We start from the raw sequence: 18373 nt of genomic DNA on the forward strand, positions 1-18373 counted from the left end.
GTTCCACCGTGTAGTCTCATTTATGATTTGATTCTTTGGATAATGAATGGAAGAAGAATGGTTGCGGAAGTTTGGATTGAAGAATACTGGGTAAGTGAATTGGAAAAGGAAGAATTATGCAGGTGAGAGGCTAGGTGAACTCACGAGAAAAAAAAAAGTTTAGGACTTGAAGAAAAGTTTAGGCCTAAGAGTGAATGTAGAATAAATAAAATAATTAAAATTGGATAACATTTTATTACTAATTTAAATACCTGAGAGGACATTCTTTATGGATATCCAGAGGAGATGGGTGAAAAAGTTTGAATTCAAAATCCTAGTAGAAATGGCAGATGAGTGAAGATGATGACATATGTAAGATTCACGCTTTCTACATTTCTTTCATTACTTTCTACATGTTGTCGTGTAACTTGTAACATCTCCCTTTCTCTCTCATCTTATACGTTTAGGGCTAATTGAAACCCTAAGTAAGTGTCTCAGATCTTAATTTAACCGAGACCTGAATACAAATTTAAAATCATATCAATATTAATTAAATATTAATTTAAAAATTATTTATCAATAATATAAACTAATTTAGAAATTAATAATTTTTTTAGTCTTTATAATAACATCTAATTTAATAGTTGTTCCTAAAATTGGTTTCAATAATCAACCTATACATGTAAATCATAATGGACATTGAATTGATACAATAATGACTAAAAAATAATATTAACCAATGTTGGACCTACTAACACAACATATCCATATAAAAAATGATAAAATATGTTAACAAATAAACATATGAAATATTTTAATTTTGTTATAACGAGAAAAAGGTATACACATGAGAGGTAAAGTCATATAAAAATAGTCAAAGAGAACAACTATTTAGCCACAATTAAACAGTTTTACAACAATTTTAAAGGGATTTGTATCGGTTAATCCTATCTTAATCTCTCTAACACTCAAGACTAGAAGAACACTCGAGACTATAAGGTTGTGTACCTATTATGATATTTTATATAGTCTTATTAGTTAAGATTGAGATTTATGATTTGTAGAAATTATCCCAACCTATTAATCACCCCTTCAATGTGTCTATTAAAGAAAATACAAGATTATTATGAGAAGATTCACATACATATAATCCAAAAATCATTGATTAAGTATATTTATTTAAATTTAAAACATGATGAATTTGGGGTATTGAGAAAACCCTATTCAAATGATTTATTTTTAAATAACTAAATCAACCTAATTAACAATTTGGTTAATGAAATTAATATGTAGAAGAAAATAAGATATTACAAACCCCAATTTATACTTGATTATAATTATAAGAGAGATTATAAATAAAACTCTAAACACAAGTAAGGAAAAAATGTAAATATCAAGTAGTAAAACTAAATTTTTTTATTAGAATACATATTGTGAATAATAACAATTAATACTATAAAACTATATATAACAGAGAAATTCTCGTTCTCACGATTATGTTTATTCTTCCGTCTTTCAAGTGTTGACTTCGCACAATACTTAGGCTCTGTTTGGATTGAGGAGGGGATTTGTGAGTAGGGGAGGAAATGAATTTGTGAGGATTAGAGAGGATGTGTGAGGGGATATGTGAGGTTGTTTGGATTTAGGGATGATAGAGTGGATTTGTGATGATGGTTTATTGTAAGTTTACAAATTTATCCTTGTTATTAAAAAATATTTAAATAATGAATTATGATTTTTTTTATGTTTGAATTAATTAAATGTTTTCAATATATAATATTCATAATTATTTATATTTTTTAATAAAAAATAGAAAATATAATAGAAAATGTTTTTGTGTTAAATTAAAATAAATTTATTAAATACATTAAAATTTATGAAAATAATATTTATTATTATATTCATTTGTTACTTTATATAATTATATATATATGGTTGATGTTATAATTTTATTTTTATATTTTGTATTTTTATTATTTATAATTATATGTTGTTATTAATAGTATAATTAAATATTTTTGAAATAATAAATAATAAATAAATTTATATAATATTTAATTTTGTATATTGTAATAAAATGTATGCACAAAGATATTTTGGTAAAATACAATAATCCTAATCAATCCCCACAAATCTCTTCATTTTATGAATAATGAAAAAAATCATCTACCCTCTCCCCATCCACTTCCGTACCCTCAAAACCCTTGAAACAAACACAAATAATCTCCCCTCCCTCCTTCCTTATGTAAACAAAAACATTATTAGTCTTTGGTCCAGGTGGGAGGGATACCTGTAAGAGATCATCTGACCTTCAGGTTAGTTTTCACTATTTAGTGATTGAAGATAATAAATGTTGAAAAATATGTATCTTTGACTTGTTTTGGAGCATGTATTTATGAGGTCAATATGGACACGAGTTATCGAATTAATGATAGTATTAGACAACTATTTTGTACACTTTTGATTACGCTAATGATGCACCTCGAGAAAATATTTAATTCTCGGTTTTCCAATGTGTATTTAACTAGACTTTCTGGATGGTTTTAGGGTTTTATATTTTGTAAGGCAGTTGACCACACAAAAAAATAAAAATAAAAAAATAATATATATATATATTTAATATTTCTTTTTATTTGATGGTTTCTTAGTAATATACTGAGTAAATATGTAAAAATTTATTTTATTTTAAGGAGTGTTACATCAAATTAATTATATTTTAAGTGAAACAAGATTAAATATACTCAAATTTATATTATAAAATTTAACATTAAACAATTATCTAGCACTCAAATTAATTTTTTAAAATAAAAAATAAATATAATGTCAATTACTTACATTAATTTTTTGTTTAGATTGAATAAGGATTGGAAAAAAGTGAAAGAATTAAAAAGAAAATAAAAAAATAACTTAAAAGTAAACAATTATTAATAGAAAACATATATTTGATTTGATTTAATTGATATAATATAATAATAAAAAATTATATAGAAAAAAAATTTATAATCAATTTTAAAATTTTAATTTGATATAAACAAAATTAAAATATAAATTAAAGTTATTTTTTTACACTAAAATAAAAATATTATTATAAAGTTTTAATAAATAAATAAAAAATTTATTTCAAAATAAAAAGTATATTAAAATAAATTAATTTACAAATATGAAACTTTAAATTAATAAATTTAAATTTATTTATTATTTTATATTAATTTTATTTTACTGTAATAAAAATATAATAAATAATAATAATAGTGAATTATATTAAATATAATTAATTATATTTATAACGTAATTAATTACACATAAATATAATAAAAAAGCTACGATATAATCAATGTGGTAAATATTATTGATTATAATCTTTTGTTCACCCAAAAACAAAAAAGCTAAAAGAAGAAGAGAGAAGCACTGCACCCAGTTTTTGTAGTTTGAAAGAAGAAAAGGTTCACCAACTTGTGTGATGATTCCTAGATTGATGGAAACGGGCACTTTCAAAATGTCGTGGATTTATACAAACACCATTTTCTAATATCTAAAAGCATGTAGATTAAGTGAAAAATAGTTTACAAACACATATTTTTTTAATTTTATAAGTATTTAAAAAAATGTAACGATTTCTGATAGAAATAAATATAATATTTGACATCTTAATTTTAGATTGATCATCAAGCAACAAAATAGTTTATATTTTAGTTTATTTTAAGATGCAAAAAACTGACAATATATATGTAGAAGTTGATTTATTAAAATTATAAAAAAGTTGAACTGGAAAATTGTTTAAAGAGTAAACTTTTACATCCACAACAAAATATTAATATTTATAATAAATAAAATTTTAAAAAATAAAAAAATATCCTTAATAAAAATATAGGTAAAATATAAAATATTAAAATAATTTTAAAAATTAAAAAAATAATATTTAGTGAAATGTAAGATAAACATGAGGAAGAGGTGTGACTTAATTCCAAAAACTCTAGAACACAATAATAACCATTTTCCTTGTTAAAAAGAAGCACACATTCTCTTTCATGATAAAAGATTTCGTTATCCAATAACTCGATTTTATCTTTGTAAACATGAAATCCCTAATTTAAAACATGATATTTATATTTCAAATAGTACGGAAAATTATAACTAATTCCAAAAGTGATGTAAAAAAAGAGAAGAAATAATGAAATATTCCCCGCAACCATGTTTTTGTGGCTTGCTTTTATGTATTTAGTTGAAAAGTGATCACAAACTTCTTTAACCCCACCCAACAATGATGCTTTAGGAAAAGCCAAAGTTTACGGAGATATTAAACCCAACTTTTCTTTCAAAGCAACCTTGGACGTGGCACCATTGGGTTGGTAACCCATAAAACCAAAAGAATAAAATAAACTTGGGCCCCCAAAAATTCAATAACCACAACTTCTTTTCACATACATTCATTATTTCAATTCTGCATACTATTATAATTCCGAATATCAAAATAATTTATTCTACACTTAGTTATTACAGTACATAAAATAATGATTTTGTTGGACCTAAATTTACAGATACGATGATGGTGACTTATTATTTTCCTCGTTTCAAGAACACAGTACACTGCATACATCATTATTGAGTGGCTAATTTTTGTTTCAAATTTTAATAGAGTCAATGATAGCATATAGTTAAAACATAGATTTAAATTAATATATTATAAATTCAAGATGTGCATGTGCTAATAATAAAATAATCCCTCGCGTAACGTTATCTTGCAATTACTGAACGTGGACCCCACTCCACAACATCCAACGGACGAAAACTTGCTGGACTTTTTTGGGCCCAAGGCTCAATTAACGAGGTCCACTTATTCGAGATCGGGTTACATGCAAAGCAACGTGAATCGTGGCATTAAAACTCAAATTTAAAGAAAAGAGTAAAGAAAAGTGATTAATTGATGCTTATTATTGATAGTGTGCGCATTAATGGAATCTGCATCACTTTTTTATTAACTTCTCACATTTTTGAAATTCCCCTAAGTTACTTCTTTTATTTGTATTGAATTGTATGATGAATTGACATGAATGGTTTGATTTTTAGGTGATCATAGAAAACGAAGAGCACGAAGAAAAAGGAGAAATAGAATATGGACCACCGACCAAGAAAAAGGTATGCAAGGTGGGTAAGCTAGGAGTGGAAAACTTTCATCTCATATCTGAATCATATTATTAATTAAATTACTAGTTTTGAGTTAACTTAACCCAATACCAACTAAGCAAGATTAATTAATTGGTAATGTAATAATAATTTAATGAAATGAATGTTCCGTTGCGAAAAGGATTGTAGCGGCGTAACTGGGAGTAATAATAGTAGTGATGTTCATGAAAAATAAAATAAAAAAAGTTTGATTGAAGGAAGGAAATTGGTAATTGAGATGAGAGGGAAAGAAAAGGAGGGTACAGATGGATCTAATCTGTGTGATGAGGTAGGCTCCACAAGCTCTGTATCTTTCTCCCTATTTTTCTGTCTTCTAATTTTGGCTGCAAATTTTTTCAACCTCCATTTATTTTTCCCCAACCTAATTTTAATTTCCTCCTCAGATTTTGCAGGGGTATTTCGAATCTATCTCTCCTTCCCCACTTTCAATTTTCCCCTTATTATTCCTAATCCTAATCGGGTATGTTCTTTCTTCTTCTTCTTTCAACGCCTATTTCACTTCACAAACCCGTTTATTTCTTTAATTTCTCCCTCCGTTCTGTTCTGTTCTGTTTTCTGTGATCACATCGTGGCATGCAAGTATTTATGAGTATCTAGAGCTTCGTGTGACATGTTTTCCAAACGCTTCCACACTTGCCTGAAAATTATGGGGAAGGAAACAGAGCGTGTGAATGAATGTCCTCTCAGGAATTGACTTTTCCGTATTTTTGCTTGCTTTTTGTTTTCTCTCGTCAGAATTTTCTTCACCTTGTCCTTTCCCTGCACCCGACCGCGTACTATCTTTAATGATTGAAGTCTTTGCTTTCAAAAGGTTGGCCACAAGAGATGCTGCATTGTTCTGGTTTATTTCTATTTCTTGGGAAAAATACGGGGGCAATGTTAGTATGGCTTTTAAATTAGAGACAGGAACTATTTCTTTTCTGTTGTAAATATTGTTTAGATCACTGTTTTTTTTTTTGCCGATATGTTCTGTCTTGTTTTGTGTTTGTCATTCTAAATTGCATAACTATGGGATTCGTAGAACGTGTCTCAAGAGAAAAGACGTGTGAGCTTCCGTTTGTTATATGACTATTTTTTCGTCGATCAAACATCAAGAATTGTGGGTTGTTGATAACTTTAGATTGCAGTTAACATGGTTGGAACTTGAATTAAATGAGATCTTTATATCTGTTAATAGTACGGATTGATTTTAACATGCGCTGCTTCATCCCTTTCCATTTGAGTGAATTTAGTTGTGATTTATGAAATTACAATTATCCATAAATAAGTCTCAATCTGTCTTTCCGAGTCTGAACACTGAGAACTTGGGAAGCAGTTTTTTTCTTATTCAGGAATTGGTTAACCCCTTGAAAATTTAATTTTAACTACCAATAGAGAGGATGATTGGGAAAAAGGAAAGTAATTAAATGGTGTATGTAGAATTCAATTCTCTAGTGGTGACTTGTTCTTGTGAGCGGCAATCCTGCTCAATTGGAACTTAAACTTGGGGATTTTTAATTTCTAATTCATTTGTATTTTTTTGAAAGGCTTGCCTTGCATAGGCTGTAATTCTCTTGTTTTAATTTTATTTTCCACTGACTCGTTTTTCTTATTATTGTTTAGTGGTTAGACACTTTTAGCGCTCCTGACTGCTCCTTACAATGGAGGATGTTGAAGACAAGATACCCCATGTATCCTCTTCAAAAATTACTGAAGAGACACCGCTTGCAGAACATGTTGGAGACAAGCTACCATCTGAATCTTCTCCAAAAATTGAAAAAGAGACTTCATTCCTAACAGAACTTGTTGGAGACAAGCTACCATCTGAATCTTCTCCAAAAATTGAAAAAGAGACTTCATTCCTAACAGAATTTGTTGGAGACAAGCTACCATTGGAAACTTCTCCAAACATTGCTGAAGAGACACCACTGGTAGAACATGTTGGAGGCAACCCACCGTCTGCATCCTCTTCCAAAATTGAAGAGACGCCACTGGCCGAGTATGTGATAGAGAATACTGAATCCTCTTCTAAAGTTGCTGAAGAGTCGCCACTGGCAGAACATGTTGTCAACAAGCTACCCTCTGAATCCACTACAAAAGTTGCTGAAGAGATGACACTGGTAGAACACCCTGAAGAAAATACTGAAGTGATAAAACTACCTAACAATCACTCTTCCACCGAAGGTCCAACAGTTGCACTTCAAAATGCAAAAATGGAGTCTGGCACTCATTTGCCAGTGGATAAGTTCTCTGAACAAGTAGTTTTGCCAAATGCTAATGATTGTGAAACTGTAATGCAGGATCAGTGTGTTTCTATACTTAATTCAATTCCAAACCCAGATGCTGCATTTGATGTAACAGAAAAAAGGCAGCAGGTAACTTCAGTTGAAGATTCAAAACCAGGTGCTGTAGAAAGTGTCTCTGACAGGCAAGAATTGCAGGATAATGTTTCTAATATCACTGCTGACAGTGATGTTGATTATGAGATTAGACATTCAACTTCTTCTGAAACAAAAGATTTGCAAAATGATCACAATGAACTTTTGATGACTATGGGAACTGTTGGCTCACTCCCCCATGGCAAGATCTTTGATGAGAAAAGAGGCATTATCGATACCACAGCTCCCATTAAATCTGTCAAGCAAGCTGTTTCCAAGTTTGGAGGAATTGTGGATTGGAAGGCTCATAGAATCCAGACTGTGGAGGTATATCTTGCATTTTTCAGCATCTTTTTTTTATGGCAGTTATTTCCAATTTATCTTCTTCACACTTCTTTCTTATGATTTCAAATTCTATTGACTGTTCCGTTTGCTTCTCAATCTAAACCTATCCATTAATGATAGGCAAAAGGTAAATGCTGTTATGGGTATAAAGATGAAAGTAATAGTCTCTTTTATTAACAGTGGCAGTTGTAACATCCACTAACGGCAGAAGGTTAACCAGGGCTTTTATGTTAATGTTGATTATGGAAATGTAAAATATTCTGCCAACATAAATTACATTACAGGGCTAATTATTGCTAGTGAGGCATCACTCATGTTGCAGAAATGTGGAACTTTTATTTTCTACATATTCCCTCAATGCTAGTGACATATTTACAAATTTGCCTTTACATATGCTGTATATGTAAAAAATGCTGACTTGGCAGTTTGTCGCAGGCCATTCTGATGCAATTGTCTCTATTTTAGAAGTATCTGCCTGTCTCTAAGTTATGCCACTAGAATATGAACTCTGTTATTTTGGGATATCAGTTTCTGTGTATGTCACCCAATATTAGGCAGATTTATGTATGCTATGATCAGTCTAGTGTGTTAAACAGGCTGAATTTCTTAAAGTTAAGCAGATAATGTTTGTGACAGGAAAATGCTATGGAGTGGCATTAGAGTGCTAATGAAAAAAAACAAAAGTAGGAAGTATTTATTGAAAAGGAAAATACTTATTATACTGAAAACACGATAAATTCATTATATTTTTTATTGCCTTGCTGATGAATTCCTTTTGACCTGTGATGAACTGGAAAATGAATTATACGTACTTTTATGCCTATATACGAGCTTTCTAATGTCCAATATTGTTTGTTTTCTAAGGAAAAATAGAGATACTGATGATCATTCTTCCTGCCATGCATACTTGTTTGTCTGTTGGAATTGCTGTTAACTTTAGTTTTTCCCTGGATGTACAGAGACGTGATCTTGTAGAACTAGAGCTTGAAAAGGCACAAGAGGTGATCCCGGAGTACAGAAAACAAGCAGAGGATGCTGAACAGGAAAAATTCCGAATGCTAAAGGAGTTGGACAGCACAAAGAGATTAATAGAAGAATTAAAACTTAACCTAGAGAGAGCAGAAACAGAAGAGCGTCAAGCAAGACAGGACTCAGAACTTGCAAAGCTCAGAGTGGAAGAGATGGAGCAGGGTGTTGCAGACGAATCAAGTGTTGCAGCCAAGGCACAACTTCAGGTTGCCAAAGCAAGGTATACAGCTGCTGTTTCAGATATAATAGCCGTGAAAGAGGAGTTGGAAACATTGCAAAAAGAGTTTGCTTTCTTAGCAAGTGAAAGAGATTTAGCTATTAAGAAAGCTGAAGTGGCCGTTGCTGAATCAAAGGAAGTAGAGAAGTCCGTCGAGGATTTAACTATCGAACTAATTGCTGCAAAAGAATCATTGGAGACTGCCCACGGTGCACACTTGGAAGCAGAGGAACAAAGAATAGGAACAGTCATGGCAAGAGATCAAGATTCCCTCGATTGGGAGAAGGAACTTAAAGAGACAGAAGAAGAGCTCCAGAGACTCAACCAGCAAATTTTGTCTGCCAAGGAACTCAAATCTAAACTGGAAACAGCCTCTGGTTTGCTGATTGATTTGAAAGCCGAATTAGCTTCTTACATGGAATCAAAGTTAAAGCAGGAAGGTGATCAAGAAGGAAACTCAAAAGGAGGACATGAAGAACCAGAGAAAAAGACACACACTAACATACAAACAGCAGTTGCATCAGCCAAAAAGGAACTTGAGGAAGTAACTCTAAACATAGAGAAAGCAACCGCAGAGGTTAGTTGCTTGAAGGTAGCTGCTATATCATTAAAATCAGAACTTGAACAAGAAAAAGCAACTCTTGCCGCCATCAGGCAAAGGGAGGGAATGGCCTCTATTGCGGTTGCATCTCTGGAAGCTGAATTGGAAAAGACCAGATCAGAAATAGCTTTGGTTCAGATGAAGGAGAAAGAAGCTAAAGAGAAAATGGCCGAGCTTCCCAAGAAGCTACAACTTGCAGCTGAAGAGACTAATCAAGCCAACTTGCTTGCTCAGGCAGCTCGTGAAGAGCTACAAAAAGTAAAGGCAGAAGCAGAGCAAGCCAAGGCTGGAGTAAGTACCTTGGAAAGTAGATTACTTGCATCTCAAAAGGAGATAGAGGCTGCAAAGGCGTCTGAAAATTTGGCAATAGCAGCAATTAAAGCATTGCAAGAGAGTGAATCAACGAGAAGCAAGAATGCAGTGGACCCATCTAATGGGGTAACACTTTCTTTGGAAGAGTACTATGAGCTTAGCAAACGAGCACATGAGGCAGAAGAGCGGGCCAATGTGAGGGTTGCAGCTGCTAATTCTGAAATTGATAAAGCTAAGGATTCTGAATTGAAAGCCTTTGAAAAGTTGGACGAAGTGAATAGAGAGATAGCTGCTAGAAGGGAATCTTTGAAATTGGCAATGGAAAAGGCTGAGAAGGCAAAGGAAGGTAAATTAGGTGTAGAGCAAGAATTAAGAAAGTGGAGAGCTGAAAATGAACAACGAAGAAAGGCTGGAGAGTCTGGCCAAGGAGCGGTAAACCAGAGTAAAAGTCCTAGGGGTAGTTTTGAGGGGAGTCAGGAAGCAAATAATTTTGAGCGCACTGGTGTTGATGCTGCAAATCATTTGTCAAGCCCAAAGACTAATGTACATCCAGACATTGATGAAAGTGAATCATCCCCAGAAGTAAAACAAGGGAAAAAGAAGAAAAGGTCAATTTTCCCTAGGGTTTTGATGTTCTTTGCTAGAAGAAAAACACATTCAACCAAGTCAGGGTAATCCCAAATTATACTGCAGATATCTCAAAGTGACTTGAAATGCTGGAATCTTCAATTGCATCGACCTGTAAATGTTGGCAATTGCTGTGCCCTCTGTATTTGATTGTATCTCTCTCACTGAAGGGTTGGTATATGGTCGCCTGCTCAGTGTTTTACGTGGACATAAAAATAAAATTTATCTTTAGTGGGAAAGAGAAAATTAGATGATTCTGTATTGTGTATAGGCTTCTGATATATTGAACATCGGCTTTTGTAAAGATTTGTTTGAGATTTTACCAAATGAAAGAAAAGGTTTCCGAGTCTGAGACTACATGATGTGAGCTTATACACCTCATTAGATTGGAGCAGGGGAGATACCTGGAATGTTGTAGATCTTCTGATGCCTGGAATATACCGTATATAGGCTGAAGTCTCCAATGTTTTCAAACAATTTATCCAGATCACTCGCCAAATTTTGAGTCATTACAGATTCAGCGCCGCTTTTCTGTATTCCTTATTCATCTCATGGCTTATATTTTTATTCCTATATCCAGATTTAATTTAGTGAGTTGCCAGTCATAAATTTATCCTTTCTTCTGTCCGCATTTTTTTTCTTATTCATCATTGAATGGAATTTGATTGAAGGAAAATTGAGGACAGGGAAGTAAAAAGAAGGGATTTTTTATAAATTAATTTTGTTTGGCTTCATTTTTAGGAAGAAAGAGAAATGAAATCTTTTCTAATCCAATTCTTGTTTCTCTTCAATTTTGGAGGAAACTACAAAATTTCTAATAGAAACTCCACTCTTCTATTTCCCCTTCTTTAAACCTAGAGTTCCTAAATTTTTGTAAATTATTTTAATGATCCAATTTTATCTCCTTTTATGAACTTGACAATGTAAGAGTGTTATCCTTGTGGTTTTGGAAATAATTTTCGTTATCCCTTTCTTATAAAAGTTGTGACAACTGCTGTCGTGGAACCTGAAGCATTCCATAGATCCTTACCATATATTTAATAGAAAGCATATAAAGAAGGGGAAGTTCGTCCAACTGGCTTCGGCCTAATCTGCTAGTGATCCAGGTTTGGCATGAATGAAGCTGACAGAGGCCCGTCTATTCTGGTTAAACAATTTCACTCTTGTTTTACAAGCTTTAAGATTGAAACTTCCCTAGCAGTATTTCATTTCAAATTCTTAAGAACTACACATCAAAATAATTTAATTCATATTCTATCCACAATTAACAAAGTTTCTTAAAGTAAATTGATTTGCTTGCAAAAGTGAAGGAAACAATCCAGTCTCAAAAGCATTGACTGAAAAGCTAGAATAGAAGGGGCGGACTTGATCAGAGAGGAACAACCATAATTGAGGTTTTTCTTTTCTTCTTAACCTTGTAAAAATTGTACAAATAGTGAGTTTTATTTGAGTTAAGTTTCATGGATCATGTATTGGATCTAGCAAAGTAGGAAGTAAAAAGAAATTACAATTGGGTATTCTTGGGTGCATGCAATCCTAGGTTGTCTAGGGTAAAAAAAAGAGGCATGGAACATTCAAGTATGGCATGAGGAGTCTACCTAAGCATGGTAAGGAAATTATAAAGGTTCACATGTCATCTTCTCAATGGAGAGGATTTTCCTCCAATAAAGAAAGGTCACGGATTTCCTCTAATGAAAGAAAGTCATCTGTTACCATGATGAGAGTGAAGAGTTTTTAGGTTAAAATATGAATATTAATTGCCCTTATAGAACTATAAATAAGTGTTTTAGGCCACTTGTTTATGTCAAAAATGTTGTCACTTGACTCAAGTTTACTCTATGTTAGCATCAATTTTAGTGTCTAGACTAGAACTCTTTAAAAGCTGGTCTCACATTTTCTACACCTCTACTTCTATATACCAAAATAACCTTCCTAAATTGATTTATATCTTCATACATCTTTCACATTGTCTCCATACAACGTTATAAATCCTAAAACAAGGAAGGATTCAATACCGGTTTTGCATAAAAAGTGAAAAACTTCATTGATTGTTAATTTATATACTTTTGGTTTGAAGGTTGTTATAATTTGATCCGAAAAGAACTAAAAGGGAAAATAATTTAATCATCAGATTTTGAGTAATTGATTTCTCCCAAAAAGACTAAACAAACAATTAAGTCGATTGAAAATGAATTAGAATACAATTACTTCTAAACTTGATCCTTCACCTCAGTGAGGTTAAGGTGGAAAAATTAAAAGTAATTTCGTTTAATGTATAATTCCAAGCCATACTGCACTTCCTAGAACTAAGAACTAGAATTCGCAATGGTCTGAATAACAGTTTTATGCCATGGATTGGAAAGATGCTCCACAAGGTTGTCAATTGGTCCAACGTGAGTCACCGAAGCTTGTACAAAGATGCCAAGCATTGCCACCATTGCAAGTCGACCTGTAAATAGGAGATTTACAACTTTGGTAACGAGCTTTTGGAGTATTATACATTTCTTGATAAGCATCAAAGAACTAAGAAAGAAATATACCATTTTTAATCTCTTTAAGCTTCGAATCATGAGCGTTTTTAATGTCTTTAGCTAGGCCAAGAGGATTTAGCAGAGGACCCCCTGGGTACCTGTTTGAAACAAGAATATACACCACAATGTCTACTAATTCAAGAACAGTCAAATCAAAATGTAAAAAATTAAGAGAATATATATATATATATATATTGTTATTGAAAATGGCAATACCCTGGCTCTAAGCCTTCCAGTGCAGCTTCCAGTCCAAAGAAGGACCCCTCTTTAGCTTGAGATCCAGGACTAACAAAATCCATGTACCTTTTTGTTTCGGCAAACCTGTGCAAGAAAAAATGAAGTCATATGCACTGGCCTCTTAATTCTCCAAAGAATAATGAAATTATGAAAGCCCGAATTCATGACCAAAATTCTACCCCATCAAAAGTAGTTGAACAATGAAGAGTGTCTCTGTATTGGCAAGATCGTATTTTACTGCACCAGCTTCATACCAAATCGGTATCTTACTAACTCCTGTGACGCGAAGCAGCTGCACAGATTACCCACTACTTCAGGCTAGGACTCTAATAGTTAGTAATAACTACTGAATCTTGATACATTTTATCAATTTATCATGAAGATGTTTCCTGCATTGAATTTATTATATGTACATGTGCAAGTTGTCACTCACATCTGTCACTAGAATTCCGAATACCCCAAGCATTGCAAAGCGGGAATGAACCAGCTCTGCCTGCACATACCACCTTAAGGTTTCAGGATCCTCTGCCAGCCCAAGTGGGTCAAATCCAAAATCTCCAGCCAGACTGAAAAGCATATCGTTATATGAAAACTTGAACAGAGAAAGTAGCAGTAGCAGAAGTGGAACTAGGAATCATATCCTCACGTTCCATCAAGATATGGTGGGGGATCAAGTCCTGGCAGCCATGTAGGTCGCTGTTGCGCTGCTACACAAGTTTGTCTATAAAGTGGAGTGACAGCAGCAGCATGCCCAAGCCACGAGAATCTCCCTGCTGGTGAACCTCTATCTGTGCTCTTACTATTGAATAAAGTGCGGGGTTGAATGGGGAGGCATCTTCCTATTGCTACTGCCACCATTGTTTTCTGATTATCTGCTTCTGTGCCCGTCCTCAAATTTGTGACTTTCACAACAACCACGCATACATATTATTGATTTAAAGGTTAAAAAAATACAGGGGCCCACTTATCCACTCAGATAGAAGTTGGATAACAAACGTCTGCTTCTAAGGCTTCTTGGTAAAAAATTACTCAGCTTCTTCCGTTGGAGCAAATAGAGGTATGAACTTTCCCCAATTTGTACAATCCAAGTCTCTTTTTTATTTTTTATTTCATACCTTTTATGTTTTAATTGATATAGTATGTTAAGCCAAAACACGCAAATCAAAAGTTCGCTCTACCAGCAGTAATTGAGGCGCTTAAAATAATAAAAAGGAACTGGTAAATGAGAAAAAGGAAATAGAAATTGATATAAAAATGATACAATTCTGGGATCAACTAATATTATCTTCTTGAGAGATAACTGAACATGCTGGTACAATTGGACCAAATCACTGATTTCCATGTATTAATATCCGAAATGATATTAATATCAGCTAGACCTGAAAACATCCTACGTACAACTGAAAAGTCTTTAAATGAAATATATGAAACGGTATTAGTTAAGCTAAAAGAGCAACAACTGTTCACGGGCTGTGTATCATCATCGCTTGCCAGATATGCTGAATGAGCTAACTTTCATAGGTGTAGCTATGACCAGTGGAGCCTCGGGAGAATCGCTGACTGCAAATCTGTCATGCATAAAACGGCTCTCAACAATGGAATCATCCCTAAGGACTATCTTGTAGCAGTAGCAGCTCTTAAGACCGTGCTGGTTACGGTAGCACTCATGAGAACCATCCTTGACTTGCTGGAAGTTCCATATCACACTGAACTTTCCCACAGTGGCTACTATATGCCGCTCCTGTTTCCCATTCTCTGTCACCTAATCAACCAAGAATCACGAGATTAAAATATGAAAGAGACAATAAAAACCAAGAAATGTCATTTCTGAGCAGATGTAGCAACCGAACAGACACAATCTAGCCTCAAGGAGAAGAAGAATTCTTGCCTGGGAAGAGTGCCTATATAGCCAATCAAAACTCAGGCTCAAATACTATTACGATAATAATTTAAGTATAAGCTAAAGTTATCGCAATTATCTTGAATCTATTATTGGTTGCGCTTATTGGCACCATACTCATGCATGAACTGCCAAGGGGAAATCCCCATGTTTTCAACACCAGTAAACATGGCATTCCTTTGAAAACCAAAAAAAATTAACATGATAAGCGTTATGAGTTTGCCAATCAAAACACGGGATACACTTTAACTAGGAAGAAAAAACCTCACATAGATTAAAAACCTCAAAGTGCATGCGTTAAGTATTGTAAAACGACTAAGGTGTATTTCAGGAAAAGATGGGTCGAGAGTGCTGACTTCATATAACAATATACTGCACATGTGGCAGCAGGAGTGTGGGAAGAAAGGAACAGATTTAGTTGTGAGATGGAGGGCAAGAAAACAAAGGAGGTAGAAGAGGACATTATTGAGTGAAGAGATAGGTGGGAGAGTTCAGGCCTCTCCCTCCAAGAATCTGAGATATCTTTAATTTCAATCAGATCAGTTCAGAGAGAGGAAGCGATTACTGATATCACATGTTATAAGAGCATAGTTTTAGTTATAATACGGTACTACTTCTCAGCTTTTTCTGTTCCAGTTCTATCAATCCATGATAATGCTTCTCACGACTAGGTACAACGATAAAGCTTCAGTTAACAAAACAAAATAAGAGCACAGCAGCATATTATAAAAAAAATGCAAAACTTCATAAGGCAATAACTTTCAACTTTAAACCGGTCTCCTGAAGCAATAGTAAAAACTTCATTTGCAAAAATATTCATAATGGTGTAATAACTCCTTGTATTGTGCTTTACAAGTAACTCCAACATAATACAGGCTAACTGTTCAATAGAAAACATGCAACAATGTATAAGGAAAATATGTCCTTGTACTGTAAATTGCTATACGGTTAGACTGTAAGTCAACAATATATTTATTGTCAAAATACTGTGCGGGGCGCAAACTTAACAAAATGAGTCAAAAGACACTCCATAATAAAGGATTCATTTGAGAAGAACAATAAAACAGTAATGATAATAACACCATTTAATTAGATACCATGACAATTCACAAGCAAAAGTTATTATAATTATCACGTTTTTAATTTGCCACACAACAATAAGCGAAGCAAGCAGGGAATTCAATTCACACTTACCCACGAAAACTGTGCATTCCGGAACTTGTTATTCGCTCCAGCCAAATGGGAATCAAGAGGGGTGAGCTTCAACAACCTGGGAGCAGCAATCTTGTTCCCCATTCGTCCAGAAAAACCAGTCTTCGTCCTTCCATCTTTGTCAGTAAAGAGGGTACAAATAAGAATCAAGTATGTATCAGTAGTGCCCACAATCCACTTGCCATCAAAGGTAACATCCACATGAGTAACGGGAGATCCAAGGCCAGGAAACGCAGTCTTCGCCTGCCTCATCGTGTTCACCGAATACAGTCTTATCTTCCCATCCAAGGACCCTACAACAATGGACCCATCACCCGTAGTGGCAAAGCACTGAAAATTAGTCCCCCTCGAAAACTGATGTCCCTGCGCCCAATTCAACACAGGGGCATTCGAATCAGCCAAGTTCTGAACCATCCCATTGCGATCCCTCATATCCCACCTACAAAGTCTGTTATCATCCAACCCAAGAAAGGTAGACCCGGAAGGATCCAACTGTGCTCCTTTACAGTCATTGGTAATATCCCTCATTGTAATCTCTGTGCCGTCCTTCCCAAACATCCATTCACTAACCATCTTCCCAGTCTCAATATCAAGCTGATGAAGCCCCGTGGAATGAAGCTTTCCTCCGCCCATTGGACTCATCAGAAGCATGTTCGTCTCAGCCTTCATAAGAAGCGTCTTCTTCGGAGTCGAATAGGAAGAAGAACCCCCACCCCCATTTTTATATCCATCACTGAAATTCACGAAAGCACCCTTCCCGTGAATCCCATGAGCGAAGTTCTTCACAACCTGAATCCCGTTATCACTCACCAAAAAACTGTTATCTAAAGCACCCAGTGCAATGCTCTGAATGCCACCGTTTGAAGCTTCTTCGAACTCTTCTTTCAAATCCCGATTTTCCCTAACCGGAGTGGGTGTTTTGGAGAAAGTTTCTTCTGCGTCTTCCCACATGGAATCGTCCGCGGATTCGGGTTTGGCCCACACCATGAAATCCTTGCCGTAGATCTTGAGCTTGTTCGCTTCCGTCGCCTCCACCCCGTGCGTGTTCTCGAAGAGACACTTCTGGAAGGAATCAATGAAGTCGATTTGGTCTTGCTCCGTGAAGAACTTCATCGCCCACACGCCGCGCGCCACGAAGTCCACACGCCGCTGGTCGGGGAAACTCTTCAGGCCCATCTCCGGGTCCACCTTTGCCCTGATTTTGGAACCGACTTTCATAACCCAGAATGGTTGTTCATTGTCGTTGTCGTCGTCGTCGTCCGTATCCTCGTTTTCGTCGTCGGTGTCGGCATCGGAGTGAGTTTTGACGAAAGAATACGTGGTGAGTTTGTCGGAGATTATCCACTTGGCTTTGGGGGTGTTGCCGCCGACGTGGAGGTAGAGTTTGACGGCGTTTTTGACGGCGGGGGTGCTGGAAGAGGAATATTTGAGTTTGAGGGCTTTGAGCTTGGCCTCAACGTCATCAAGCGATGACGGAGTTGAGAGCGTTTTTGATGGCCGTTCGGAGCTTCCTCCCGCGGCGTCTTGGTAGGTGTCTTCCTGCTCCTGCTCTGAATCGGACGATTCCAACAGATCTTCGCGGCTGTGAGAGGCTCCCATGGAGTTGATTTTGACGATATGAGATTGGAATTGCAAATTGGGAAAACGAAGAAGAAGAAGAAGATGCTGAAAGAGAGAAGTTCAAAATTTGAAAAAGGAGCGTTTGGGGTTAGGGTTTTTAAATCGCAACGGAAGGGAACGCGTGTAGAGTGGGGCCACTTGATTGTGTATAGACCTAAGCAACCGCTGGGACTTACTCAATGTCTTAAAATCCCATTCTCCTTCACTTTCACTTCTTCCGTT

The 18373-nt window shown here is 34.8% G+C and overlaps 3 protein-coding genes across 6 annotated transcripts; 1 reads left to right on the plus strand and 2 right to left on the minus strand.

Annotated features, from left to right (window-relative positions):
- The first annotated feature begins 5031 nt into the window (after positions 1–5031).
- On the plus strand, positions 5032–11165 carry LOC137821641 (protein WEAK CHLOROPLAST MOVEMENT UNDER BLUE LIGHT 1). Of its 4 annotated transcripts, none has more exons than XM_090294772.1 (4): positions 5032–5115; positions 5547–5623; positions 6766–7847; positions 8825–11165. In XM_090294772.1, the coding sequence occupies exons 3-4, from the start codon at positions 6804–6806 to the stop codon at positions 10697–10699; spliced, it is 2919 nt and encodes a 972-aa protein (XP_090150898.1). In that variant the 5' UTR covers positions 5032–5115; positions 5547–5623; positions 6766–6803; the 3' UTR covers positions 10700–11165. The 4 variants fall into 4 exon arrangements, with proteins under 4 accessions (XP_090150898.1, XP_068482426.2, XP_068482427.2 ...); XM_068626325.2 differs by lacking the exon at positions 5032–5115 and adding an exon at positions 5205–5431; XM_068626326.2 differs by lacking the exons at positions 5032–5115; positions 5547–5623 and adding an exon at positions 5649–5974.
- Positions 11166–12813: 1648 nt separating this feature from the next.
- LHCA5 (photosystem I light harvesting complex protein 5) lies at positions 12814–14335 on the minus strand. The gene is made up of 6 exons (XM_068626329.1): positions 14066–14335; positions 13853–13985; positions 13599–13711; positions 13399–13503; positions 13192–13280; positions 12814–13100 (listed from the first exon to the last, which is right to left on the minus strand). Exons 1-6 carry the CDS (start codon positions 14275–14277, stop codon positions 12958–12960), a joined length of 795 nt encoding a protein of 264 aa, XP_068482430.1. The 5' UTR covers positions 14278–14335; the 3' UTR covers positions 12814–12957.
- A 307-nt stretch (positions 14336–14642) lies between these two features.
- Positions 14643–18373, minus strand: LOC137821642 (Vacuolar import/degradation, Vid27-related protein). Its single transcript, XM_068626328.1, has 2 exons — positions 16514–18373; positions 14643–15181 (listed from the first exon to the last, which is right to left on the minus strand). Exons 1-2 carry the CDS (start codon positions 18128–18130, stop codon positions 14900–14902), a joined length of 1899 nt encoding a protein of 632 aa, XP_068482429.1. The 5' UTR covers positions 18131–18373; the 3' UTR covers positions 14643–14899.

This window comes from Phaseolus vulgaris, chromosome 9 (assembly GCF_051622355.1).
Source record: "Phaseolus vulgaris cultivar YP4 chromosome 9, ASM5162235v1, whole genome shotgun sequence".
NCBI lineage: Eukaryota > Viridiplantae > Streptophyta > Magnoliopsida > Fabales > Fabaceae > Phaseolus > Phaseolus vulgaris.